At 49.7% G+C, this 26,017-nt stretch overlaps 11 protein-coding genes across 11 annotated transcripts; 1 reads left to right on the top strand and 10 right to left on the bottom strand.

The window, feature by feature from the left end:
- Nucleotides 1-253: 253 nt before the first annotated feature.
- On the top strand, nt 254-1,443 carry BX661DRAFT_179733 (uncharacterized protein). The gene is made up of 2 exons (XM_051535295.1): nt 254-1,129; nt 1,159-1,443. Exons 1-2 carry the CDS (start codon nt 272-274, stop codon nt 1,339-1,341), a joined length of 1,041 nt encoding a protein of 346 aa, XP_051393145.1. The 5' UTR covers nt 254-271; the 3' UTR covers nt 1,342-1,443.
- Nucleotides 1,444-1,505: 62 nt separating this feature from the next.
- On the bottom strand, nt 1,506-3,129 carry BX661DRAFT_179732 (uncharacterized protein). Its single transcript, XM_051535294.1, is given in 6 exon segments — nt 1,506-1,759; nt 1,795-1,882; nt 1,894-2,173; nt 2,262-2,342; nt 2,437-2,570; nt 2,705-3,129. 6 exon segments carry the CDS (start codon nt 2,878-2,880, stop codon nt 1,535-1,537), a joined length of 984 nt encoding a protein of 327 aa, XP_051393144.1. The 5' UTR covers nt 2,881-3,129; the 3' UTR covers nt 1,506-1,534.
- A 2,697-nt stretch (nt 3,130-5,826) lies between these two features.
- BX661DRAFT_141752 (peptidase family C50-domain-containing protein) lies at nt 5,827-7,284 on the bottom strand (the record flags this gene model as incomplete). The annotated part of the gene is made up of 4 exons (XM_051532899.1): nt 5,827-5,965; nt 6,004-6,444; nt 6,549-6,896; nt 6,950-7,284. 4 exons carry the CDS (start codon nt 7,282-7,284, stop codon nt 5,827-5,829), a joined length of 1,263 nt encoding a protein of 420 aa, XP_051393143.1.
- On the bottom strand, nt 7,139-7,903 carry BX661DRAFT_87207 (uncharacterized protein). The gene is made up of 2 exons (XM_051539542.1): nt 7,283-7,903; nt 7,139-7,200 (listed from the first exon to the last, which is right to left on the bottom strand). The coding sequence occupies exon 1, from the start codon at nt 7,776-7,778 to the stop codon at nt 7,428-7,430; it is 351 nt and encodes a 116-aa protein (XP_051393142.1). The 5' UTR covers nt 7,779-7,903; the 3' UTR covers nt 7,139-7,200; nt 7,283-7,427.
- Nucleotides 7,904-8,876: 973 nt separating this feature from the next.
- On the bottom strand, nt 8,877-11,621 carry BX661DRAFT_169893 (uncharacterized protein; the record flags this gene model as incomplete). The annotated part of the gene is given in 5 exon segments (XM_051533569.1): nt 8,877-9,467; nt 9,506-10,072; nt 10,218-10,328; nt 10,346-10,444; nt 10,500-11,621. The coding sequence occupies 5 exon segments, from the start codon at nt 11,619-11,621 to the stop codon at nt 8,877-8,879; spliced, it is 2,490 nt and encodes an 829-aa protein (XP_051393141.1).
- Nucleotides 11,622-12,554: 933 nt separating this feature from the next.
- Nucleotides 12,555-13,519, bottom strand: BX661DRAFT_179729 (PWI domain-containing protein). The gene has a single exon (XM_051535293.1). It carries the CDS (start codon nt 13,464-13,466, stop codon nt 12,708-12,710), a length of 759 nt encoding a protein of 252 aa, XP_051393140.1. The 5' UTR covers nt 13,467-13,519; the 3' UTR covers nt 12,555-12,707.
- Nucleotides 13,520-13,591: 72 nt separating this feature from the next.
- On the bottom strand, nt 13,592-15,174 carry BX661DRAFT_179728 (uncharacterized protein). The gene is given in 6 exon segments (XM_051535292.1): nt 13,592-13,805; nt 13,829-13,868; nt 13,897-14,321; nt 14,332-14,605; nt 14,730-14,849; nt 14,925-15,174. The coding sequence occupies 6 exon segments, from the start codon at nt 15,141-15,143 to the stop codon at nt 13,621-13,623; spliced, it is 1,263 nt and encodes a 420-aa protein (XP_051393139.1). The 5' UTR covers nt 15,144-15,174; the 3' UTR covers nt 13,592-13,620.
- A 1,773-nt stretch (nt 15,175-16,947) lies between these two features.
- On the bottom strand, nt 16,948-18,572 carry BX661DRAFT_179727 (mitochondrial succinyl-CoA:3-ketoacid coenzyme A transferase 1). Its single transcript, XM_051535291.1, has 2 exons — nt 17,654-18,572; nt 16,948-17,600 (listed from the first exon to the last, which is right to left on the bottom strand). Exons 1-2 carry the CDS (start codon nt 18,541-18,543, stop codon nt 17,039-17,041), a joined length of 1,452 nt encoding a protein of 483 aa, XP_051393138.1. The 5' UTR covers nt 18,544-18,572; the 3' UTR covers nt 16,948-17,038.
- A 1-nt stretch (nt 18,573) lies between these two features.
- BX661DRAFT_179726 (uncharacterized protein) lies at nt 18,574-20,211 on the bottom strand. The gene is given in 6 exon segments (XM_051535290.1): nt 18,574-18,926; nt 19,032-19,497; nt 19,508-19,578; nt 19,694-19,765; nt 19,804-20,048; nt 20,087-20,211. The coding sequence occupies 6 exon segments, from the start codon at nt 20,202-20,204 to the stop codon at nt 18,864-18,866; spliced, it is 1,035 nt and encodes a 344-aa protein (XP_051393137.1). The 5' UTR covers nt 20,205-20,211; the 3' UTR covers nt 18,574-18,863.
- A 301-nt stretch (nt 20,212-20,512) lies between these two features.
- BX661DRAFT_179725 (3-oxoacid CoA transferase 1) lies at nt 20,513-22,314 on the bottom strand. Its single transcript, XM_051535289.1, has 3 exons — nt 21,983-22,314; nt 21,543-21,962; nt 20,513-21,498 (listed from the first exon to the last, which is right to left on the bottom strand). The coding sequence occupies exons 1-3, from the start codon at nt 22,157-22,159 to the stop codon at nt 20,623-20,625; spliced, it is 1,473 nt and encodes a 490-aa protein (XP_051393136.1). The 5' UTR covers nt 22,160-22,314; the 3' UTR covers nt 20,513-20,622.
- Nucleotides 22,315-23,031: 717 nt separating this feature from the next.
- Nucleotides 23,032-26,000, bottom strand: BX661DRAFT_179724 (quinon protein alcohol dehydrogenase-like superfamily). The gene is given in 7 exon segments (XM_051535288.1): nt 23,032-23,246; nt 23,294-23,371; nt 23,413-23,783; nt 23,801-24,435; nt 24,465-24,663; nt 24,790-25,391; nt 25,454-26,000. 7 exon segments carry the CDS (start codon nt 25,840-25,842, stop codon nt 23,151-23,153), a joined length of 2,370 nt encoding a protein of 789 aa, XP_051393135.1. The 5' UTR covers nt 25,843-26,000; the 3' UTR covers nt 23,032-23,150.
- Nucleotides 26,001-26,017: the final 17 nt, after the last annotated feature.

The raw sequence follows: 26,017 nt of genomic DNA, 5'->3' as shown, positions 1-26,017 counted from the left end.
TTCTCTAAAAATGTGGGGTGCAATCATGTGTTGCATATGTCTTTCTTTCATGTATTTGCATTTGACAGTGTAAATCGTAATTACCAGAAAAGTAAACAAAATATGTAAATATATATATCCAATGGTGTCACTCCTTTTTTCTATTTTTGTCGCTCTTTCCTGTGGATAATTCATCCAATATCAAGAGTAAGAGAGTTCACGCTGCACCCCGTCGGTCTGCTTATCTGCCTTGATACCTTTTCCTCTTCCTTTGTTTTTTTAAATTTTTTTAATGATTATTAATTTTTGGATAAATTTTCTTCATTTCTCTCTCTCTTTGTCAACTATCCAACTCCTTTATTCATTTACTTATTTATTTGCACCAAACCACACCCAATGGCACCTTTACTTTCCGCACCGGATCTTTACGCAACCAAACCACAATCCACCACCTCACAATCATCATTACCTCCTTGTATCGCTCACGCTCACCTTGCACAGCAAAGTGATCCTCCAATGGTACAACTTTGGCTACCCATGGCTCATAACAGCACTCCACAGTCTCAGCTGCATCATCGGCATGCACATCCTCCGCATAACCAACCGATATACACCCAAGCCGCTGAAATCGCCACAGCACAGGTACATCATCCTGGCTTTCTCCCTCCTCTACACCATCAATATAGCCATAAGCAACGTGTCGTTGCACCATGTCTCCGTGCCACTCCATCAGGTCGTCAGGGGGACCGTGCCGGTATTCACTGTGGTTCTGTCAAAAATTGCATTGAAACGCAGGTACTCGAGCCAAGTGTATGCGAGCTTGGTGCCGGTGGTTGTTGGCGTCGGGGTGGCCACGTATGGAGATTACGGGAGCACCCGGGTGCTGGGATTAGTGTTAACATTGGCCGGAACCGTTTTGGCCGCAGTAAAAACCGTTGTCACCAATGGTCTCTTAGTCGGCGACTTGGGGCTAGACCTCGAACCATTAGATTTGCTGTACCATCTGAGTCCCCTGGCTTTGGCCCAAACTACTCTTTGGGGCTTATTCAGCGGGGAACTCGGAGCTGCATTGCGGACGGAGTATCCATCGCTGATCGGACTTTTGGTTACATTGGCGGTTAATGGGTCGGTCGCTTTTGTTCTGAATATTGTGAGCTTTACGGCTAGTCGTGGAACGAGTGCACTGGCGATGACGGTTACGGGAATGTCAAAGTCGTGCTTACGGTAGTTTTGGGGTGTCTTTTGTTTGGCGTTTCGTTGTCATTGATAAGTGTTGTTGGCGTGGTTGTCACCTTGACGGGCGGTATTGCCTATTCTGCGGTAAGGTTGAGGGAGAGCAAGTCGGCTAAACATTACGTTTGAATATGTTTACTGCTATTTGCATTATTTAAAATATAATTCCTATCTACACATGTGCCATGTATCATTGAAATATTTGTATTTTATTGTTTGCATTAATAGATAAAATTGATAAGGATAATATGGATAAGAAATATGGGGGGAAATGAAAGAAAGGAAAATGAAAAGAAAATTTTAGGACAACATAACGGTTAAATTATTTCACGTCATTGTCCAACAAACTCTTGAAAAAAGGCAGCATACCGTTCAAGAATTTAGTTAGTCTCGTGACAATACGCGCGCACATTCCACTGCGAATATTGTCACCATTGACCGACTGCGAAAATTGAGTTGGAGATAGCTCTGCCTCATTCATTGGCGCCGAAGGTCGGTCAAAATCATCCGCACGCCTAGTGTAATCAAAAAGACCATCGCGCAATTCCTGCAGCAAATCCCCGATAATCCACATCCAGGAACATTTCTGTTCAACCTGCCCAGGAGACGCGAGAAAGCATCGCCAAACATAAAGTAATGCATTGCATGGTAAGGAGTAGACTGCTCATGTCTTTATTCCACAATCCCATTATGTCATTCGAGCTTGTTATCGGCCTCGGGCTCGGTTCCGGTAGCAAGATGATCCAGCCCTCTGAACCCATCCAAATGAGAGTATCAATCAATGATGCCCAGTCCTCGAGTTCCGCAGTTGGGCCCGATGTCGGCCGTTCGCTGTTCAGGCTTGCAACATAATGATTGCCATCAACCCATTTGTTCTCCTTGGCGCTTGGATCGAGAGATGGATCGACTTCCATATCATCATCATCCACGTCCATATCGATAAATAGAGACTTGTCAAAACCTCTTTGTCTGCCTTGGCATACCTGAGGGCAAGCATGCGAACAAACTTTGTGTTTTTCGTGATGCTCGCAGAGGAAGTAAGTCAGAACCCCCATCCTTACTATTTTCATCCTTCACAGCAGCACTCCCGCTCGACTTGACGGCGGAACGTTCAAAATTTGTAAGCATCCCTTGACACGACCATCCATCAGGCGGTGGAAGCGGAGCGCCCTGGGCGTTATGTTCCTATGGACGATCTCACACGTCCAGCTGATTTTGTGGTACATCCCATGGCACCTGCGGCAGCGACTATTAGATCCGGAACTGAGGTGATTTCCGTAATCGGAGAACCGGGCAGTCTTGTCACATACCGCCTGTGCACGCATGGCTGGGTGATGTGAGGGCCGGAGGATCCGAGTCTGTCGAAAATGGGTTGAGGATCCCGACATTCGTGTCGTTGGAAAGCCCGCACATGGGTCTGCGCTCAAACTGTACGATGCCGCCTCGATGATGACAGGATACAGTTTGGGGTATTGTTGTTCACTCCTATGACTTTTTGACCAGACTCAAGTTGTAAACTTCGTCGTCAATCTCCGCGTTGCTGAACCTTTCCCCACGAATATGCTTGTCAGAAATCCTGGTCTGGCTTTTACCAACAAACTCGGACCACAAATCATGGACAACTGCCGTGCAATGTTTGTCGTGGATGGGCCGGTCAGCAGTGGGCATACCATAGTGCCAAGAAGCGCCGCATTTGCCGTCCAAACATATGATCCTCGGCTTCCATCATCATGTTGCTGTAGTAATAACTCGTGCCAGTGCTGCTGCCATCTGCGGCGTTGCAGGGAACCGTGATCTCCCAGCAATCGAGGCCATCCAAGCGCTTAAAGGTTGGGTCATAGCCCAGCCTATAGTCCTCGGTGTAGACAGATTAACAAATAGCTTGATGACCTCATCGCGACCGGATTCCGTGCAAACATTCATGTCGTCTGAAGCTAGGACAAAGTTGGAGCCAAACAAGTACGCCCGGACAAAGCTGCCGCAGATCGTCAGGCCCCACATGAAGCGGCGGTTGGGCTGCGTGCGATAGATGGTGCGACAGCGCTTGGCCAGAAAAACGCAGCAGTGTGTTTATCGTTACGGATGAGCCCTGCCTGATTTCGACGGCGGCAAACAGATCGGCGTACCACTCGTCATTGCCTTCGGTGGAATCCAGGTTGTTATTCACGACTGCCTCAGAGTTGCCAGTCACAATACCTAAGGCAGCATCAAAATTGCCCTGAGCATCCACTGTATTGGTATCAACGCAAAAGAGGGAGAAGCACCCGACGTGGTTTGGGGCGCCCCTCCTCTCCCTTGGAGTGGCGGTGCAGTCGTAGGATAAGGCGGGCAATGAACAAAATAAATGACCCGGCATACGTATGAATTGGTGTTGTCGCGTTGCTAGTATTTCCGCGTCCGTCCATGCGGAGAACACAGCGTGGCATGCCCAAGCTCAGCCATCAAATCGGGGATCGCAGAGTAGGTTGCACGAGTCAACCGGGCTGCTCGAGTAGAGTCGGAATTGACAAGCTCTTCAAGCATGAACTTAGCCTTGGCAGGCGAAGCGTCAGCTATAAAATGTTGCATGGCCTTGCAAACGGCCCGGCAACCGGCGTTGCTCTTTCCTGGTAGGCGGCGTTGTCGGGGTTGGCAAGAGTAACAACCTCTGCCTCAGACCTAAAATAATTGCGGAATCCTCTGTACAAAACCGCATCTTTGTGGTCCAAGTTTGGCAGCTCATCTGGCAGTATATCTGGAACAATGACCGCGGGTTGTGTGGTTTTGGGGCCATGCAATGCTGGCGGGCAACATAGGGATGACAGACGGTGTGGTGTCGGGGTGGCAGGGACGAGTGAGGCGGATGATGCAGGGGACGGACGGTGTGGTTTCGACGAGTGGTGCAATGTTGTAGGAATTTTGACAACTGGTTGGGCACTCCATGTGGCGTTATCTATAACAGTTAATAAATAATCCCAGTTATTAGTGGTAATGCACACCTTAAAATTTTTATGCTCTGTCAAGCATATACAACTTCATGACAACTATACAAAAAATAAGCAACTTACCCTTTGGCAAAGAAGGAGCAACGCACTCGGTTTTCAAGTCGAGCAGGATATTGGCGGCCTCTATTTCGACATTTTTTTGCTGACGGGCTTAGAAGAAATGACATCAGCCTTGGGCTCCGTGGGCTTTAGGTGCTCTTTTATCCTTTTAAGAGGGGACTCATCGTCGGTGTCCTTGTTCACTCTCTTCGTTTATTGTTGCTATTGAATAACTGAGCTCCGTAGTTGACTCGCTGTTTTTTGGAAGCCGGGCCAGCGGGTTCCTTGATGCGTTGTCTTTTAACATACATAGTAGATAAAGTCAAGTAAGCTTTAAACAAGTCGGTTATGTAGAGTTGATTTTAATATCGAATAAAAAATGGGTAAGCTTATTTACTAAGACAAGTATATGAGTGGAGCTCGTGCTATTTGTGGTGTGTGAATTGAGTGAAAAGAAAAAAGGAAGAGTTGGAGAGGATAACGCGGTGGGCGTGCTGATTTATATGTTTGTGAAATCCGAGATTTTGGCGAAAAAATTGAAAAAAAGATTGTTTTGTTTTTTCTGTCCAACAAAGAAATATTTTCTTTCAATAAATGGCACAGCGAGAAAGATAAATAACGGCAAGCTTTACAATTTTGTAATCTGAAAAGTCATGCGGTAAAGTGGAAAGAGAAAATGAGTGCCTGTTCGGAGTAGGCTTTTTTGCAAAACCATAGTGGGCGTTTTATTTAACAAGACACACGCACTTATACGTGTAGCATTGTTTTAAAAACAGGTTTTCGGCAGCTTCATGAGTTAATTTCGTGACCCTCGGCAACATATATTAGCAGAAAATAAAAAAGCAAAATGTAAGTAATTTTTTACATTGGTCGTAGTTACAATTATAAATTGTGTTGGTGATATCATAAATATTGCCGGTTCATTAATTGATGCAAATCACACATATATGCTACCCAGAAATGACATTGGACGACACTCTCTGCGGTTCTTTTGGTTTGGATGTAACTTCCCGAAGCAAACGCACATTGCTGACCAGGTACTATGAATTGTGCTCACTACCGGCATATATATGCTGGGTTCAATACGGTGGTGCCATGGCGAGCGTGTGTTATTTTTACAGAATAATGTTACACTTTGGTTTCACTGCTTATTTATATTTTCTCGTATTTGTTTACATATTTTGCTCTATTGTCAAAAGCAAGAATAGCGTTCAGTTGGGGCAGCCATATGTCTATATATCCAACATGTTAATTATTTTCTACACTTGGCTGCGAATATTATTTTTTAATTTTCGCGTGTAAATAAATAAATTTATTTTGTGATTTTTATTGCCTGCAATTTGTGTCGAGAATTTCAAAAACGCACCCTCATGTATGGACCAGTCATATTACCTTTACCCCTCCCCTCTCCTTTTACCCATTAATGTGGTTTAATAGTTACTTACCAGGGGCATGCGGGTTATCAATTTGAATACACTGTGAATGCAATGCAAAGTCAATCATGATCTGCATACCATACGAAGTAACACTGTTGTTAGCACAAAAAAGGAAAACCAAAAATGAAAGAGAAAATCTATTTTTAACCAATTTTTCAACACAGATAAGCTGGAATACCATATACCACCGGCGCAGCGCCTGTCAAAAAGGCCATGCGGCAAACCCTACGTGCCTCGCACACAGCCTCAGCCAGGGACACGGGCGACGCCAGCCTCTCGTTTAAATTGGCAGGCCTATCCTCAATTTAACTGCAATTGTGCCTGGTGAACACTGATCCAACCCCCAGCTTTGCAGCATGCTCGCAGCGAATCGGTCAATGTCCTTGTCGCCGACATCCCAGAGATTTCCAACCAGCGCGGGACATCCGCCAATCATATAATCAGTTGCAGTGCCCATCGCGTCATACTCACCGGCGAGCTTCAAAAGCCCGCTGCTGCACCCAAACAGAAGGGCAACAGCACACCGCCCGAGTTTGCGAATCTGATTGCGCGATATGTAATTTTCCGCGCCGCCGTGTCCAAAGTACAAGAATATGTCGCCGGAAGACAAGCCCTGTTCACACTCGTGGCCCAATGGCCGTCGCCCAACGACACCCTGCCATCCGGACTGCGCTTGCAAAAAACTCTCAAAATTTGACTGCGTGCGAAGCAAGTCACCCTCAGGATTGAGCACGTAAAAGGCACGGTTCCCGTCCACAAACACGCCAGGCGGCCTTCCGCCAATTTCTGTCGGCTGCGAAAGCATGTGCAGCAGGCCTCGCGCATCGTTCGACAAAGCTTGCAAGTCCTTTTGCTTGTGGCAAGCCCCGACGAAAACGCGGATGTCATCAATGGGCTGGCTCCTCGCCGCAAAGTATTCATCGCGGAAATGCGGTCCTGCAAAAACGCAATTGAAGGCACTCGCGAGATAGGGTAGTCGCGTAGACAGGGCAGACACTCCCATGGAACTTGTTGAGCATGCTTGTCTAGTGCCAATATAAGATGTGGCCGCTGGCTTTTAGCTTGCACACGGCACGAGCTCAATGCGTTAGTAGCAATGAAGCTGCGCATTGTCTGCATCAGTTGGTCGGCAAAGCTGTCAACACTTGCCTCGTCGCCGGGCGGAGCAGCTCCCTGGTAGCTGTAAACATCCCAAAGCATCGAACATATATCAAGCCAATCGTTTCTTTGGCCATCGCTCGGATCAGCGGCCACAGCCATCTGAGCAGCATCGAGTACAAGCGCGCACAGCTCGTCCGCCAGCTCAATGGCTTTGCCTTGGCAGCGTATGCTTTTGACATGCACTGGCCGATGCAAGCCTGTATTTCTTTCCGCAGGTTAGTTATCATGCTGGCGCTCACAATCTGGCCAAACATCATGTCAACTGGCTGGAGCACGCCGCGGAACCCACCCAGCCACTCGTCCTCGATGTTACGCAGAAGCTGGCCCAGCTGTTGATCTAACAAAGACCGATGCTCCCACCACTGCCGCTTCTCGTCGTCCGTAATGCAGTCGCGCCCAGTTTTCATCGTCTTATCAGACTCGGAAATAATTGCACTGAGCTTTCGATACATGCTTCCAAACGCACCGGAATGCTGGGTGGCAATGTCCGGAGTATGTGGTTCTTTGAAGGCAGCTCCTGCGAGGTCTAGCTCAATTTCGCGCATTGGCAGGCACACAACTATTGGTTCCCGGTCGAACTGGTAGCGAGTTACAATCATGATGTCGCGCGACTGGTCAATGGACACGCCGCACACAACCAGGACGGCGGCAGCAAGCTAGACAGCAAGTGCTTGGTTTCAGAATTGCTGATGTTTGCGGTCCACTCAGCAACGACGCGCGCCCCATCTACTGCGCGTTCGAAACAAGATTCTTGCAACAATTTGGCAGCTTCGTCGGCGGCAGTATCATTGAGAAGAATGCCCCTGTCCAACTCACCACCGGACAACGACAGCCGGCTGAGCGAAGGGAGCTGCGTCGGATCTGTAGCTCGCAATGTCTTTGGCAGCAGCAACGGGGATGTGACGGCGCCAAATTGCAACAGCGGCACTGGCGACGAGCCAAACATGCGCCGCCTACCATCCAGTCCGCTACGACTCACAAAGTCATTATTGCTGTCACTCTCGGCAAATCTCTCATCTTGCGTATATCGCCGGCCAAGTGGTCAGTTCGGCTGGCAAAGCCTCTGCCCTGCGCCGCAATTGTCTACAACCTCACGTGCAACAGTAATGTTCCGCGAGTCGTCAATAATGCTGGCAATGATGCTACTCACAGCACGGCTATTGGCTCCTGACACTGATGCAAGGCCAAATGCAGATGTCATTCCCATGACCAGTACGAGAAGGTGTGCCGAGGAATGGACACAATGTGCCGACCCAACCGTGATTGCCGACTCTGCCGCCTCCATGAGCAATTCTTCGAGCTCGCCCAGCTTATCCCGTATGAGCGCCTTTGTTGTGCCTTGCGTGGCTTCTGCGCGCGCACCTTATTCAACGCTGGGAACACAAGCGCGGATTGCAAGACCTGACCCCACATATCCTCATCACCTAGCAGCCGTTGAAACTCGACAAATGCCAGATTGGCCTGCATAAGTAAATGTTCGGGACGCTGATCGGCGCTACGCTCAACGTTTTCAGGACTGGAAGTCAGGTCTGGCAGCACAGAGTCGACGCCCTTAGGTTGGCCAGCCAACGACAAAAGCAGCCGCTGGCGCGTGGAGATATCCTCTCGAATGATCGACAGAGGCAGCGATATATTGCTACCAAGAGTCTCGACGAGCTGCTGCTGTAGCTGGGGCAGCGCAGATACTTGCCCCAAGATACGACGCAGCCGTGGTGTCATCTGTGTAGAGCCCTCAAGGACGTGCGATACCAGCAGTGCCTCAGCGGCCGCGCCATCGCCGATAATCCCAATACCTCCTCAGCCCTATTGTACGCGCTGCGTGCCCTGTCGTACTGCTGGCTGCGTCGCCACGAGTCGCCCTCAATGATCAGCGCTCTAATCGCCTCCATTCTGCCAGTCGCTGCAGATGCGCTGTCTGACTCAGTGCGCAGGCTCCGGAGCTTCCAAGCACACTCGTCCCACAGGCTCTTACGCGACAGAATGTCCACCTCGCGGACTCGCATATAGTTCTCCTGAAGCGGAGCTTGCAGCTGCGCCGAGATCTCTAGGCCTTTTTCAGAAGGTGTTCGGCGTCCTTGACGCTGCCGCGAATCGAGAACACCTTGGCCAGGTGCGCCAAGTTGTCGACAAGCAGGCGCTGTAGCTCCCAGTTGCCACTGAATGCAAGAAACTGCGCATCGCTCTTGTCCTCATTGCTCTCCTCAGCTACCTGGGCCGTCTCCGGAGCAGACTCGTTGCTCACTGCTGCATCTTCTGTCAAAGACTCGGGTGCCGGTTCCGCAGCGAACGGATCGTCCATAACGGAAGATAAAATGGCCTCCTTAGTGATTGTCTTCCTGGCCTGCTCGCGCTGGGCGCGGTTGTGAGCAATAGACATCGACTTCAACAGCGCGTTCAGGATGCGGTAGCTGTGGACAGCAAAATCAACCGAGTCTGCCAACATGCCTTGCTTGAGCGCTAGCTCCGAGAACGCCCGCGATGCCCGGGACAAAAGAATCAAGGTGTCAGGGTCAGCTGCCTGCCGCTTTTTGCGACCCGCCGTGACATTAACGGTGCCTAAATCCAAAGAACTCCTGGCAATATAGCTCGCCTCGTCCATGGCTGTAGCCCCGGCAGCCGAGTCACCGATTGCCAACTGGAATGAGGCGTAGGCAATTTTGGAAGCAATGCCACATGCACAGGGAGCACGCCGGCGTCGTATCGCGAGGCGGCTTCGCCAAAGTAGTTGCCTGCGGTTGCAGTTTGGCCCTGAAGCACGCATGTCATGCCCAGCCCACCAGACTTTCCATGACCGTCGGTGCCCACAAGCGATCTTGGCACTCGCACAGCAAGGCCATGTTCAGCATGACCAACTGCAGGCCCTGGCAGAGCGAATGCATCGCGGGACATGAGCAAGTCTATGACCAGGGTTATCACATCGACCGCGCCACGCAAGAACCCAGTGTCCAGCGACGCTGCGGCAGTTCGATCATCGCTTGCCCGGCTGCAGACCAGTGACCAAACACTGGTGCAAGCAGATACATTGTCGCTGTCGTGTCCGTTGGCCTCAATGCTGATGACAGCCAACCAGGCGTAGCACTCAGCAACGACGTTGAGAACATAAATGCAATCACCCGACAACGACTTGGCAACCTCCAACGCTGTGTGCAGCCGCTCGATGCTCAACTCGAGCTTGCCCTGGTCGCGGTCAATTTTCGCCTGCTCCAAGATACAGCGCGCAAATCCCAGCGAGCAACGCTGCTTTGTACACAGCCATTGCACGCTCCAAATGCCGCACCCTGACGACTGCTGCTCCTCCCGTGGACTGGAATGTTGACGGGGCCACAAATGGACGCCAAAAATACGCCTCAGCCTCGTATAGCCAGGCCCGTATTGCACCGCTGACATTGTCCATATCCGAAAATTGCTGCAAAGAGGTGTGTGCCATTGGCTCATCGGGGTCGCTGAGAAGTCTTCTGGCGCACATGCGAGCGTAGCGGTCGACAACACGAGAATCCTGTCAACAACGCCCACCTTGTCGCGCAAAGAGCTATTTGGCGGCAGCGTGACGTCTGTGGCGACAATGGTGCTATGAATCTGGTCCTTGAACTGCGCCGCCATCCACGATACAGCCTGCGCATACGCGTGTGATGCCAATTCAAAAGAGTGGTCTTCCTGGTAGGCTGACGCCATGATCTCGTAGCGCTTGCACAGCTGTCCAAGCACGTCGCATCGACCCTTGAGTTTTTGAAAGAGATTGTGTTATCCACAGAGACAAGCTTTGAATGGCCAGATTCATAGCCTGTGCTGCCCGCAAGTAAATCTTCAGCTGGTATAGGCCGGCGCCCAGGTTAAAGAACACTGCTGAGTGGTTGCGCAGAAAGCCCCGGCTACACTGTGATTCACGGCACAGCGCTAGCAAGCGGTCGCTGTGCCTGGGCACGCCAGACTGTGCCTGCGCGCTGTGTTCCTGATATTGGACGGCCAACTGGATGACCATCAGGCACACCTCGGCGTTGCAATTGAGCAGTGTGGATATGCTGGGGCCGCCAGTGCCCTCAGCCTTAGCCGCTGCTCCCCTGGACACATACGCCTGGTAAACGCGGTCGGCAGCATCCAGCAATGGAAGCAATGAGACGGACAGGATGTCTTGCAGATTCTTAGCCGCGGGTTTAGAAAGGTGGGCAAGCACCCGCTTTGCTGTCTTGCGCATGGTGTCCCCACACAGGGCCATGGCGTTCCATCCAGCAAGTGTATGTCGGACACTGGAGTCGAGCGCTGCAGCCACAAGCGGCGGTATCTTGGTGGCCATAGAGACAATTTGATCATGCACAGCTCCGTTCTCTAACACGTAGTGCACATGCGAGTCCAACTCTAGCAGCCTGAAAATCAGTTCTCCAGCGGTGCTGGGAGCAAGATCGCTAGACCGCTGCAACGACAAAAGCAGACGACAGGCAGCAAGCGAGCTTTTCATGTCCCTGGTCTTCCGGCGCACAAGCAATACGTGGTGGCAAAACTCGACCAACTCTGGTGACAGATTTGCCAATTCAACAAGCGTCTTTGTCTGGCCCAGGAACTCGGAATAGAACGAGTCAACGTCAGACAAGGACACTGTTGCCTTGTCGACCGCCCTAACTGCCGCCCTAGTTGCGTACTTGAGCAGCTCGCGCGTGTCGCATGCTTTGGACTTTGCATAAGCTAGCAATCCCAAGAGGCGGACACTAAGCGCACTCTCCTCGCAAGCACCACCCAGCGTGTAGTATGCCCGGAAGCACACTCCAAGAAATGGCTGCACCGCTTCGCTGTCCATCTCGCGCACGCGTAGACACCACTCGAGCGCGCTATTCTGCCGCGACCCCAGTTCCCGCGCCAAGTCAGAAGCCTGTTGGATGAGGCGTCCTGGGCCAGAACGCGCAGGCTGTTGCACAGAAGTAGAACCACTAGGTTGTTGAATCCCAGGTCGCTCTGGCAGAACTTTGGGGGAAAGTCGTAGGGGCCATCTGTGCTTGCCGCATTTCCTCCTCCAGACCCGGCTTGCCGATGCTCAGCGGTGCATGCCTGCCGCCAGGCGCTCTGTAGACTGTGCCGACTGCCCGAGCGCCTTTATAGCGGCTGGAGTTGGGTTTGCATTTGAATTTGGCATGAGCCGCGAAGCAGGGTTTCGCACAGCCCTGACCGTTGGCCTGGCCTCCATTGACGAGCTTCGTGATCCCAAAGCCACCGTGTGTGTCTCAGCATGCTCGAGCAACCAGTCTCGCAAAACCACCAGCCCATCCCACGCCATCAACCCAAGGTGCGCGTTAGTACAGGCCGTAGTAAAGTTCGACAGTGTTTTCTCTAGTGCGAGCACGTTGAACCCTGCGTCGCTGCGGTGTTTATATAAGAATTTGAAGGCCACTAGCGAAACGCGAACCATGCGCTCAATGCAGTCGATAGGTGTGGCGCTTTTGTCTGCTGCCTCGAGCTGTTTGCGAATTTCGCCCGCCTTTTTTGAAAACAACTGGTTGGCCTGGTTGACTATCCCAAGTGTAAACTGTATGTCTGTGCGGGTGATACGGCCTTTGTGGCACTCGTCAGCCGTCCCAGAACCCGCTTCTCCGTGTCAGCTGTGCAGCTCTCAAAGCTCCGGAAGCACTCAAGCAATGGGTCGGAGAAATGGTTGGCAGACATGTCTGGGGAAAAATAAGTTAAATTTAATAAGACAACTTATTAAGAAAAAAACTGAATTTGTAAAAAAAATAAAAACAAGGAAAGGCAAAAAATGCAAAAAAAAACTTTACTGCGGGTATTTGAGGATTGAGAACTCCCATGCTTATTTGAGCAAAGCGTCTGCTCAAAATAGCTTCGATACATGTTTTCTGGCCTGTCAATTGTTAACTTGATAAAAAAATAGAGATCAGCGTTTCGATCGTGGTGGCGATCGGCTATTGTTTCTATCGCTTTTCCTGTTTCTACTTCTACTGCGGCTTCTGTTATTGCGGTCCCTTTGTACATGTCTATGGTTATGCCTGCTCCTGCTAGTGCTTCTATTTCTGCTCCAACTTCTGTCACGATTCTGGCGGCCGTCGCCGTCGTGGCGCTCGAACCCACCGCGAATATCCGAAGGCCTCTCAAGATCATTTGACGAAGCTGCCGGCGCATCCCACCTGCTTCTTCTACCCGAACGTGTTCTCCTAGCACTGTCCACAACCGATCCCTGCAGTCGCTCATCTGCGGCTCTGATGTTTGCCTTTATCATGTCCTGCTCCTCTCGCTTTATCCTGAGTTCCTCAACTTTAGTTTTGATGAACGACTCGGGGATGCCGCCCGGACTCTTCTGTGCTTCGACCAAGACCTCCCACAGACTCTGCATAAAGTCCTGTGTCTTTGATTCAAGGAACCCGGTTAGGTTCACCTGCATGACCTTTGGATCCGGCGTCGTGGACTCCTGTAGCATGTTGACTATGTACTCGAATAACACTTCGTCTTCCAAACCCAGAAGCTCGAAGATCTTGTTGGATATCCAGGGCTTTATCACCTCCATGTTGACTTTGGTCGAATCCACACGCTTCTTCAACACGCTGCTAAATGATGTTTGCTGCATCAGCTTCAAATTGGCATTGCCGAACCGCTGATCCTGTTCAATATTTGTGCCCCTGAAGAACGTACCAGCCATGGTTTTCGAATTAAATGGTAATTTGTGTATAAATGCGCAAATATGAGTGTTGGTCCCAAAAAATCTTAATTATTTTTTACAATTTTAATATTTATATTTTGAACAGTTTATATTCATTAAATGGGTATATCACGTGTAAGTTTCTATTTTGTATTTAGTAGGTCTCGGCAACGTCTGAGGCAACCTCGAAATCACAAGCGGTGCACGCCTTGATATCCTCAACGGTATAGCCGTAGGACAGCTCGCGCAGCAAAAGACCCTTTCCGGGAACAACATCAAACACGCACTTGTCAGTGATGATGCGGTCAACACAATTGGCACCGGTGAGCGGCAATGTTTCTCGTGCATGATCTTGGGGGAACCGTCCTTGGCATTGTGAGTCATGGTGACAACAACGCGGGACTTGGGAGCAGAGACCAGATCCATGCACCGCCCATTCCCTTAATGACCTTTCCGGGGACAACCCATTGGACAGATCACCTCTGTGAGAAACCTGCATGCCACCGAGGATGGTCATATCAATATGGTTACCGCGGATCATGCCGAAGGATACATCGCTGGAGAAACAAGTACCACCGGGCAGAACAGTGACGGACTCCTTGCCGGCATTGACAAGATCGGCGTCGACTTCCTCGGCGGTCGGGAAGGGGCCCATGCCAAGAATACCGTTCTCACTCTGGAGATGAACGGTGATATCAGGGGCAATGTAGTTGCTGGCAAGAACCGGCATACCAATGCCCAGGTTGACGTACATGCCGTTCTTGAACTCGCGGGCAGCGCGCTTGATGATATGGATACGCTTCTTCATCGATCCTGAAAGCTCCTGCTCCTCGCATCCGAGCGGCGGAGAGTCAGCTTCTCATACGCTTCTCGTAAACCTCACCCTTGAGAATGCGGTGGACATGGATGCCTTGGATGTGAATCTCGTCGGGCTTAAGCTCGCCAACGGGAACAAGCTCCTCAACCTCGGCAATGGTGATCTTACCGGCAGTAGCCATGGGTGCGTTGAAGTTGTTACCGATACTTAACACCAAGTTACCCAGCTCGTCTCCTTTCCACGCCTTGACCAAGGCAAAGTCACCGGTGATACCCTCCTCCATGACGTACTTTCTGCCGCCAAACACCTTGGTCTCACGAGGCTGCTAGCAATCAGGACCTCAGTACCATCCTTGTTGTACTTGATAGGGATGCCACCAGTCTCGACCTGAGTTCCAGCGCCAGTCAGGTGTAGAAGGCGGGGATACCAGCACCACCGGCGCGAACGCGCTCGGCAAGAGTGCCCTGGGGAACAAGTTCAACCTCGAGCTCGCCACCAAGATACTGCCGGACAAACTCCTTGTTCTCGCCGACATAGCTGGAAACCATACGCTTGATCTGATGGCTCTGCATCAAAGTTCCCAACCGTAGTCAGCAGTTCCGGCATTGTTAGAAACAGCAGTATCTGCTGGATGTCCTTACGGCGAGCAACAGCCTTGAGAGGTTCTCGGGGATGCCGCAGAGACCAAAGCCGCCGATCAGAAGTTTATCACCGGATTTAATGCCTTGATGCCTCGTCAGAAGACTTGACGAGCTTGCTGTGGTATGCGCGACTGAAGCTGAGGAGATGTTGGCCAGGATGTGAGGGCGCGACAGAATGCGGCCGGCGTTGGCAAGCGCCTGTCTCTTGATGGAAAGCATTATTGTTATTATTTTGGTTGTGTTGTAAGAAGTACAGTTTTAAAAGAGACAAATGCTTGAGATAATGAAAATAAAAATAGAATAAAATAAAAAATGGAAAGAAATGGAAGATGAGCGCAAAAAAATCTAACCGCAAATGTGTTGGGATGATGGACGACAGGATTGAGGACAAAGGCGCGCTTCGATCTTCTTTATATATCTGACTTGGGAAGCACAAACGGCAACAAACAAGTCGCCTCATTGCCAGTTTCCCTTCCTCAGTGTTTAAGAGCGCACTAACGGATCGAGATCGACCAATGGGATACCTAGAAATTCAACCTATTCCAATCAGCTGGTAATCCATTCGGCAGAAAGGATGTTTGAGAGTACTCGAAGCACGCCGTAATTTTACCATGCAATTTTTTCGTTAGGAGTGGAATTGACAAAATGAACTTTGCACTTGATCTATACCCTTAACTGGACAATTGGGGGTTTCGGTGCCTTCACTGTTTGCAATCTCGCCCTTTAAACAGCCTCTCACACTCTATACATTGTGGCCACTGTCTATTTTCACACATTTTCTACAAAAAAATAACGAACGGGCGGACAACCCTATGGCTGCCGCACATCCACTGCCCATATTTTTTGCGGCTTTGCGGGAGCACAAACTACATTTTTATTTTTTGCGCTATTCCGATTACAACACATTAAAACAATTTTTAAATCAATAGTCTCGAAAAAGTCACAAAGGTACTGGATAATATAAGACTGAGGCTGAGATAAAACGAATGCCGCTAATATCTGTTCCACGGCGGCATACGTCTTGGTAAATTATATATATATAGATATAGATGATATACGCATATCTATATTTATATCACACCTCACCACAAATCATAGTTATATTTTTCTGGAAGGAAATTTTGCATTGTTTGCACTGCAATGTCAGCAGACGCAAATCATTCAATGCGTGCGCCACTTTGCTGCGCGTATTGTTCCCGTTTTGGAAATTTAAGCGGGACTGACAATCGGTAAACCTAAAAAATAACTATATTGTGTGGAATTACCTATGATGCTTCTCTATTTTATTTCCATATGATAACATTAACGCAGCACCATTAGTTACACTCCACCTGACACCATAAGCCTATTGTCTCTAATTTTCATGATGAGGTTGTGTGTCCACATTCAATTATAACTACCAGTCCATGATGTAACCGCCATACATACTTTATAAATAATATCGCTTACACACCACAATACTTTAGATGGCATGGAGTTCCGCTATATATTAAAAAATATGTGCGTAGGCTGATTTGAGTGTCCCTTTTGACCGCATTTCATTTTGTTAGCAATAGATCGCGCGGTTATCCGCACACGTACTCGATATTGCGGCTTTCCTTTTTCAGCATTAAATCCGTCAGATAAACAATATGTTGTTTTATCCTGATTCTGTTGTTCTAATGATAAGAGACCTGCACTACCCACTGACATTTAGGCCGGCAATGTCACTGACTCTTATTTTTAATTGAAAGCACGGTGCTCTCTTTATTCTATCTCGGACAGATATTGAATCCGCAAAAATAGCTAAATGTGTGCATTTCCCGGGTTTTAAAATTTGCCGCATGGGCAAAAGCAGCCATTTTCCTAAAAGCAGCCCTAGAAAAGCCCGAGTGTTTCGAAACAAAGCATCAAAAACTAAATTGACAAAAAAGTGTGACTGTGGATTAATTCAAGCCCAAGTACTATGTCCAATATGTTTGTGGGTTATCCGGACGAATGTATTAGCCCTTTTTGGCAATAATTTAATATAAGGGGGCACGTGTGGCATTTTAATTGGAATTTATGTTTTGGTTGTAATAAAAATAACAAAATGGGATATAGGGTTGATAGCCAAATTTAATGCTGTGTTTTTCTTAGTAAGTTTCAGTCACGTCTGCATCAACTTCAAAATCACATCCAGTCAACGATCTAACTTCGTCGACAGTGACGCCAGTGGCCAGCTCACGCAGAAGCAGGCCCCTTCCCTGCACGACATCGAACACGCACTTGTCAGTAATAATGCGATTCACACATCCCACCCCAGTCAGCGGCAAAGTGCACTGCCTGAGAATCTTTGGAGACCCGTCCTTAGAGCAATGGTCCATCGTGACAACGACTTTTGTGTCGGCAGCAGAAACCAGGTCCATGGCACCACCCATGCCCTTGACCAGTTTGCCAGGAACAATCCAGTTTGCCAGATCACCGGTCTGAGAAACTTCCATACCGCCCAAAATAGTCAGATCCAAGCGCGAGTTGCGGATCATGGCGAACGAATTGTCGCTCGAGAAAAATGATCCTCCAGGCAGCACCGTGACAGTCTGCTTGCCGGCGTTGATCAAGTCGGGATCAACTTGATCTTCAGTTGGGAATGGGCCCAGACCAAGAATTCCATTTTCGCTCTGCAAGTGTACAGTGATCCCCGGCAAAATATAGTTACTGGCCAGCATGGGCATACCGATACCAAGGTTGGCATACATTCCATTTTGAACTCACGGGCAGCACGTTTAATGATCTTGATTCGCTTTTGCATGGCAGGAGGTAAACCAGCTTCAATGTCTCCAGGCTTGCGCACTGTGAGTTTCTCGATGTGCTTTTTGTAGTCGCCACCCTGGACAATTCGATGCACGTGAATTCCCGGAATGTGAATCTCTTGCGGCTTGAGCGCACCAATAGGAACAATCTCTTCGACTTCTGCAATGGTGGTCCTAGCGGCAGTAGCCATTGGGCCGTTAAAATTGTTGGCCGACTCCCTAAACACCAGGTTTCCTAGTATATCAGCCTTCCACGCCTTGACTAGTGCAAAGTCGCCGGTAATACTTTGCTCCATGAGATAGTTGCGTCCATTGAACTCGCGCACCTCACGTGGCAACGCCTCTATAATGGGCGTACTAGCTGTGCCATGCTTGATCGGCGTCCCACCGTGCTGCACGGCCGTGCCAAAGCCAGTGGCTGTGAAAAAGGCCGGTATTCCGGCACCGCCCGCACGAACCTTCTCTGCTAGCGTGCCCTGCGGTAAGAGCTCAACCTCGAGCTCGCCACTAAGATATTGGCGAGCAAACTCCTTGTTCTCTCCGACGTAGCTTGCGATCATGCGCCTGACCTGGCGCGTGTTGAGCAACTTCCCCAGGCCGACGCCGTCAATGCCAGCGTTGTTTGAGACAGCCGTCAGGTTTTTAATGGCCGCATTGACCGAAACTGCATCGATCAGCTTTTCGGGAACGCCACAGAGCCCGAATCCACCAAACAACACAGTGCTTCCAGCAGGGATGTCTTCGACAGCCTTGGCAGCCGATGGATACACTTTACTAAAATGTCTGCTGTGAATGATTGAATACGCTGAGCGCTGCCTAAGGCCAAGCAAAAAATATTTTATGACCATTATTTGAATAGTTTGGAAATGATGAATTGAGTCTAGTTGAAAAGAAAAGAGTGACAGGCACCAGTGGCCAAAATATCAAGAAATTGTAAGAAAATTACAATTCCCACGCTATCTTGCCATTATGTCCTGAATAGAATCTAGACTGCGAGTGACATATGCAGGTCAGGATGCTGAGTGGATGATGTATTTATCCCACGCTCACACGGACAAATGATTGAAGTGCATGTGTCTAGAGCTGTTCGAAATTGTTTGATCGGCTGTAAATTTAACGAGATCTGGACTATTTTTAATTTATGGATTTATTATTATTTGAAAGCATGTCAGAACCACATACTTATACTTGCACTAACGCTAAGCGCACGCACAAAATGCCACCACCTCGGCTACACAACAAACAAAATAAAAATAACATTTAGCAAGAATAGATGCACATTTAAAATGGCACTAAACGCAGTACTTATCAAATAGGAACAGTAGTGTATACTTACCGGAATGTACAACAAGTCTCCGGGTTTAACCACGCACTCCACATATGAGGCTTTTTCAAACGCGCTGAACTTCTCAAAGTCTGGATGCTCAACGTCTACTCGGCTAGTATTGCCTAGCAGTGATTCCTTTGAATGTGGGTACAGATTATCCGACTCGGCGGAACTATATAGTCTAAAGTACTTGTACCCGACCACCTGAGCAAACAGGTTGTCAAATTGATCATAATGCAATGGCGATACAGTGCCACAGGGGCCAATCCAAACGTTGGTCTCCACGTCACCATCGGACATCCCCAAATTTGAGCGGCGCCCCGTTTCCACTTGAGTATAGTCTGGCAGTGAGAAATCGCGCTTCAGCCTGAATGCCTGAGCAAAGAGGTCGTGTTGGGCCAAGTACTCGAGTTTAGATGTACTGTTGGCCGAAGGATAAAGTCTGTTATCCAAAAAGTGGCCAAAGGGATCAATTCTGTGTCCACTCGCTGTCCGTGTACTTGGCACCCACCTCCACAGGCACCAACCGGTGGTGACCAACGGCCATGCGCAAATACTCGAGGTTATTCCAAGGTCTGTTACTAAGTGCAGGCCAATAATCAATAGCCCCTCAATAATGAAAGGCCGATTGTTTTCTCCCTGGATCATCTGCTGGAACGCAAAATATCCACCTCGTCCACAGAATATCTGGACAAAGGAAACTTCAAGTCAACAGCAATTTTATTGTTAATGTTTACCGTGTGCTCGGGGATAGCGACATGGGCCCCTCGATATGTTCCACCACGCGATGTATCCAGTGCAGGCGCTTCATGGATGCCCCACCAACGATGATGGCCCGATCCAGGTTGTTCAAAACGCTGACCATGTGCTTTGTTTTGTCGCCGAGCAATATGTATTCGAGCGATTGGAGCAAAGCACAGTCGATAAGCATGTGTGCCCAAAACAACTTGCAATCGGTGTTGGCAGACTGACACCTGTTCAGACGATCGAGCGAAATATTGAAAATGTAGGATCCGCCGTATTCATCTTGAACAGTACAATTTCGCCGCGTTCTCTTGATATACCAATAGTATGCTCAGCCTTCGCAAGCGCTAAATCAAACATGCCAATCATGTCGTCGCCAACTCCGGACAAGCGAGCGCCGTGGTTTGCGCGCAAAAACATAACTAGATCAAAAAGCATTTTTTTTTAGAAAATGATGACAAAATAATTAAATTACATTTCATGTTGATAAATTAAAATATGAATATGAATATCCGTATATTGTAAATATGGGCAGAGCTTTGTTTTAACTTGGAGTTTCAAGTGATTGATGTTGTGTTACGCTTAACCACCAATTTTAGTTTTGCAAAAGCATGTCTATCCGTTGATGTTGAATTGCCCCCGATATAAAAGATGGGCATATTTCTAAAGCCCTTTCCCCTGTTCAGCGCAACTTTGAGAAACACCCGAAAAGCGATTATCATTTTATTTTTACTGAAATCTGAGCCCAATTTTTTGTTTTACAATTTTCATCGGGTTTGCAAGACATTAAATGTTAAAATGTATGCTATGTATATTAGATTGATGTATATATCACATATAGGTTTCTATTTTGTATTTAGTAGGTCTCGGCAACGTCCGAGGCAACCTCGAAATCACAAGCGGTGCACGCCTTAATATCCTCAACGGTATAGCCGTAGGACAGCTCGCGCAGCAAAAGACCCTTTCCGGGAACAACATCAAACACGCACTTGTCAGTGATGATGCGGTCAACACAATTGGCACCGGTGAGCGGCAATGTGTTCTCGTGCATGATCTTGGGGGAACCGTCATTGGCATTGTGAGTCATGGTGACAACAACGCGGGACTTGGGAGCAGAGACAAGATCCATGGCACCGCCCATTCCCTTGACAACCTTTCCGGGGACAACCCAGTTGGACAGATCACCTCTGTGAGAAACCTGCATGCCACCGAGGATGGTCATATCAATGCGGTTACCGCGGATCATGGCAAAGGAAGTGTCGCTGGAGAAGCAACTGCCGCCAGGCAGAACAGTGACGGACTCCTTACCAGCGTTGATAACATCGCAATCGACTTCCTCGGCGGTCGGGAAGGGGCCCATGCCAAGAATACCGTTCTCACTCTGGAGATGAACGGTGATATCAGGGGCAATGTAGTTGCTGGCAAGAACCGGCATACCAATGCCCAGGTTGACGTACATGCCGTTCTTGAACTCGCGGGCAGCGCGCTTGATGATATGGATACGCTTCTTCATCGATCCTGAAAGCTCCTGCTCCTCAGCATCCGAGCGGCGGAGAGTCAGCTTCTCAATACGCTTCTCGTAAACCTCACCCTTGAGAATGCGGTGGACATGGATGCCTTGGATGTGAATCTCGTCGGGCTTGAGCTCGCCAACTGGAACAAGCTCCTCAACCTCGGCAATGGTGATCTTACCGGCAGTAGCCATGGGTGCGTTGAAGTTGTTACCAGAGTACTTGAACACCAGTTACCCAGCTCGTCTCCTTTCCACGCCTTGACCAAGGCAAAGTCACCGGTGATACCCTCCTCCATGACGTACTTTCTGCCGTCAAACACCTTGGTCTCACGAGGCTTGCTAGCAATCAGGACCTCAGTACCATCCTTATTGAATTTGATGGGAATGCCACCAGTCTCGACCTGAGTTCCAGCGCCAGTCAAGGTGTAGAAGGCGGGGATACCAGCACCACCGGCGCGAATGCGCTCGGCAAGAGTGCCCTGGGGAACGAGCTCGAGCTCAAGCTCGCCGCCAAGATACTGCCGGACAAACTCCTTGTTCTCGCCGACATAGCTGGCCACCATGCGCTTGATCTGACGGCTCTGCATTAAAGTTCCCAAACCATAGTCAGCAGTTCCGGCTGTGTTAGAAACAGCAGTGATCTGCTGGATGTCCTTGCGACGAATAATGGCCTTGATCAGGTTCTCGGGGATGCCGCAGAGACCAAACCGCCAAACAAAAGCTTGTCCCCGGCCTTGACGTCCTTGATTGCCTCGTCAGAAGACTTGACGAGCTTGCTGTGGTATGCGCGAACTGAAGCCGAGGAGATGTTGGCCAGGATGTGAGGGCGCGACAGAATGCGGCCGGCGTTAGCAAGCGCCTGTCTCTTGATGGAAAGCATTATTGTTATTATTTTGGTTGTGTTGTAAGAAAGTACAGTTGAAAAGAAAAGTGAAATATAACAGGGATAATGGCGTGAATATAAAAATGTGCCCTGATAAAGACAAACCTCAAATGCGTTGGTTGGGATGGTGCTGGACAAGATTGAGAATGGACGCGATTCAAACTTATTTTTATACCCAAATCGAGGTTACTCGTTTATTGCTTGTTGTGCTTTTAGGAATAAGATAATTGGTAAGTAGCGCACGGACAGATCGGGATTAGCCAATGGGATACCTGTAAATTCAATTGTTTTCAACCAAACTGGTAATCTGTTCGTCGGAAAGGATGTTGTTCTCACGCCAAAAGCGTTATCTTCATTTCGGCGTCTTTCCTATATTAGGGCAAGTGCAACTGAATTAGTAGTGTACTCGTGCGCTTCAACAGAGCAGTGAGTGTTCCAGCATATTGACTGTTGCACGCCTACTGCTCTCCTGTGTTATCTCAAAATTTTGAGCACATGCCAGCGGCTGCACAGTGTGAATCTCATTTGCGCTATTCCGCGTAATAAAACTATTTTCAATGTGCCTGTTCTCTGAAAATAACAGTCATGTGCCAAAATAATTTTAACTTGACCACGGAGCACATTTAGTCTTTGACTGGTTAGATGCAAATACCTGTGACTTCTTTTTAGAAAAGTATTGATACAATTTGGCCAATTTGAGGTGAGCCACATTGTGCAAACTGCAAACTTTATATTATTTGACACTCACCACTTACAGTGAGTGTTTTAGCGGAACAAAATATAACCAAAATACATGGTCACTGGACCTATTAAATGTGCCTGGTGCTAAATTACCCGTATGCTACAGCCAAACATTCACAAATCGTACGAACACATGATAAACATAATTTTTATCCGCGCTGTGCAGCGTTATCGGCCACTAATAACAATAAATATTGAATCAATTTTTTTGGACAAATAATGGAAATTAAAATTAAACACGAGTACTCTAAGCACCGACAAAAGCGGTAGCGGAATCCACATTCATAGCGTCGTCCTCATCAAACTCGCCATCGGTCTCATAGGCGTCGTTGTCATCGTTAAGCTAGAAAGAATATCGTTCATAGTGATATCACCGCCCTCGTCCGCCACGGTTTCCGCCTGGCGCTTGCCCTGAATAAGCAGGTAGTTCAGCGAATAATAATTCTTATCGCAAACCGAGCCAATATCCTGGTGCAACGAGTGATGCCGCGCTGCAAAGTGCGCAACACGGGCTGCAGCGCAGCCGACCGTGTCTTGACGAACGAGCCATGATTGCAAAGCAATCCCGAAATCCAGCGCAGGTGGAACTCAAGCAACTGACTGGCCTCGATTATGCCAGCGATGAACTTAAGCAACCGCTCCAAGTACGCCTCGGGGAAATCCTTGGTCAGCAGCACGACGTCCAGAGGCGGGATAGCCTCGTAGACTTCGCGGATAAGATACTTTTCGTTCAGGCGGAAGGCGTTGACCAGGGCGCGCAGGTGGTCGCCCTTGCGCGAGAGATCGCGTATGGTATCGGGGGTGACATCCTCGTCGAGCTCATAGGGGTCGAAAACCATGGTTTCGTCAAGCGAGTAGATCAGCAGACCCTCAGTCGATGCTGCCGCCCATGGCGACCCGTGGGCGAGAACTTGACATCGCGGGTGCGCGCCTCAGGCTTCAACACACGGTTGGCCTTGTCGCCCGACTTGACACCCGGCAGACTGCTGTCGGCAAGCTTCTCCGAGTCGCTGTCAATGCCGTCCGAATCGATGAGATCGGCAGAGCCAGCCTCCGTCATCAGGTTGGAGTTGAGCTTGACCTGGACGCCATCCAATGACTGGTTCTTTGTAATCTGGAACTTGCGCATAAGGATGCCCGACTTGCGGTCATACAGACACACGAACATGCTGTTGCCACCGCCCAAAACAGCAGTGCCGTCGGCGGAGTAGCACAAGGAGTTGAAGCACTTTCCAGACGACGTGTTGTCAGCCGTGCGCTTGTCTCCGGCCTTGCGGCCGCCGGCAATGTCGCGGCGGCCCTCAATGGTACCCGTGGGCGCTGCCTTGGCAACGTCCCAGAAGTGGATCTGACCGTCAAGCGTCGACGCGCACAGCTCCTTGCCGTCTGGGCGGTACGCCAGAGTCAGCACCTCGCTGGAGTGCTCCAGGCGCTCGACAATCTTGGAGCGGTCAAAGATATCCCACATGCGCACGGTCTTGTCCCAGGAGCTGGATGCCAGGGACAGGCCGTCGGGGCGGAACACTAGCCCGCTGACGGGCGCCTCGTGACCGCTGAGCACGTCCAGAGCTTGCCCGTTTGCATGCTCCACATGTAGATCTCATACGAGTCCAGGGATCCGGCACAGACAATCTCGCCACTGGGGTCGACCGCCAGGGTGTTGAACTGGACGGGCGTGGGCGACGTGAAGATGCGGAAGTTGCGGTACCGCACCAGGTCGTAAGCCCTCACGGTGCCGTCAGAGAAGCAGACAGGATCACCTGGTTTCCCTTGGTGAACTGCACGGCCGTAACGGCGCTCGTGTGCTCAGCAAATGTGATAAAGCAGTAGCCAGTCAGGGCATTCCACACCTTGAGCTTGGCGTCGTCACCACCGGTGCAACATACTGGCCGTCGCCGAGTAGCCGACGCACGACATGTCGTAGAAATGACCCTGCTGCTTCAACACGTAGGTCTCGCTCTGCCACTCCCAGACGAGCAGCTGGCCAAGCTTGGCCGAACCAAAGGCCAGCCACTCGCCCGATGGGTTGATGGCAATGGTGTTGATCTTCTTGCGCGAGATCGACAGTGAGTGGATCTGATTAAAGTCGGGCATCTCCCAGATTCCAAACACGCCGCTGGTCATTCCCAAGACAAGCAGGTGGTGGCCGGGTTGAAGGCTGCGCTCTGGACCGGGAGTCCATCTTCGTATATGGCGCTGCTCGGTGAACCACTTGGTGGGCAGCAGTTTGCCCTCGACGTCGCGCGGGAACTCGCCAAACTTCAGATCATCGGCAATACCGTGCACGCGGAACCGCCTGACACAGACGGCGCCATCTGAGCTAACCGTATAAATGGCGCGCATATCCTTGGCAAACCAAGCGCCGACAACCACAGCGCGGTGGCCCGACATGGTCGTTGCTGTGAAGCCCTCGATGGGATCAACTGAAAAGACCTTCGTCGTCATGTCCTTGCCCGACGTCAAGAAGAACCGTGAGTCCGGCGACCAGCTGATATGTGTAATGTCGTCGTAGTGACCGGCGTACTTGCGGTGCAGCTCAAAGGGGCAAACTCGCGCGTGTATCCGGGGGACCGCCAGACCTCAATGTGTCGGCCCAGACCAACGGCAAAGTACTTGCCATCGGGCGAAAACTGGATATCCCGCACCTTGTCCTTCAGGTTGAAGTGATGCAGGATCGTGCGCTTGCGGTAGTTGATCAGTAGCGCGTTGCCCAGGTCATCAACCGACAAAAGAAGGTTTCCGTTGGGCGACAGCGCGAGGCGCCGGATGTTGCGCTTGTTCTCGAACGGCAGTGTCTCTGTGCGGTTGTTCACCAGATCGAAGACTGTCACGCGGTTGCCGACGGGACTGAGGATCGTGTTGCCGTCGGGGCTGAACACAAGGTTTCCCTTTCTGTACACTGTTCCGCAGAGATTCGAAAACTTGAATTCAGTCTTCATTCTGGGTAAAAAAAAAGTATTGACAATAATGTGTGTGTGTGATATTGGGCAAGGACGATGAAAGCGCAGCGAGCGCGAGGATCAAGCTAGTAAAAGTAAGCTGCAGAGGCGGGTTTGAGGATGAAAAAAAAAACTGGTCAACTTTTTTTGAAGCAGATCAACACTAGAACTAATC

Source organism: Kickxella alabastrina (assembly GCF_025024165.1).
Source record: "Kickxella alabastrina strain RSA 675 chromosome Unknown BX661scaffold_6, whole genome shotgun sequence".
NCBI lineage: Eukaryota > Fungi > Kickxellomycota > Kickxellomycetes > Kickxellales > Kickxellaceae > Kickxella > Kickxella alabastrina.
Note: the sequence above shows the minus strand (reverse complement) of the source record. Positions and strands in the feature narration are given on the sequence as shown.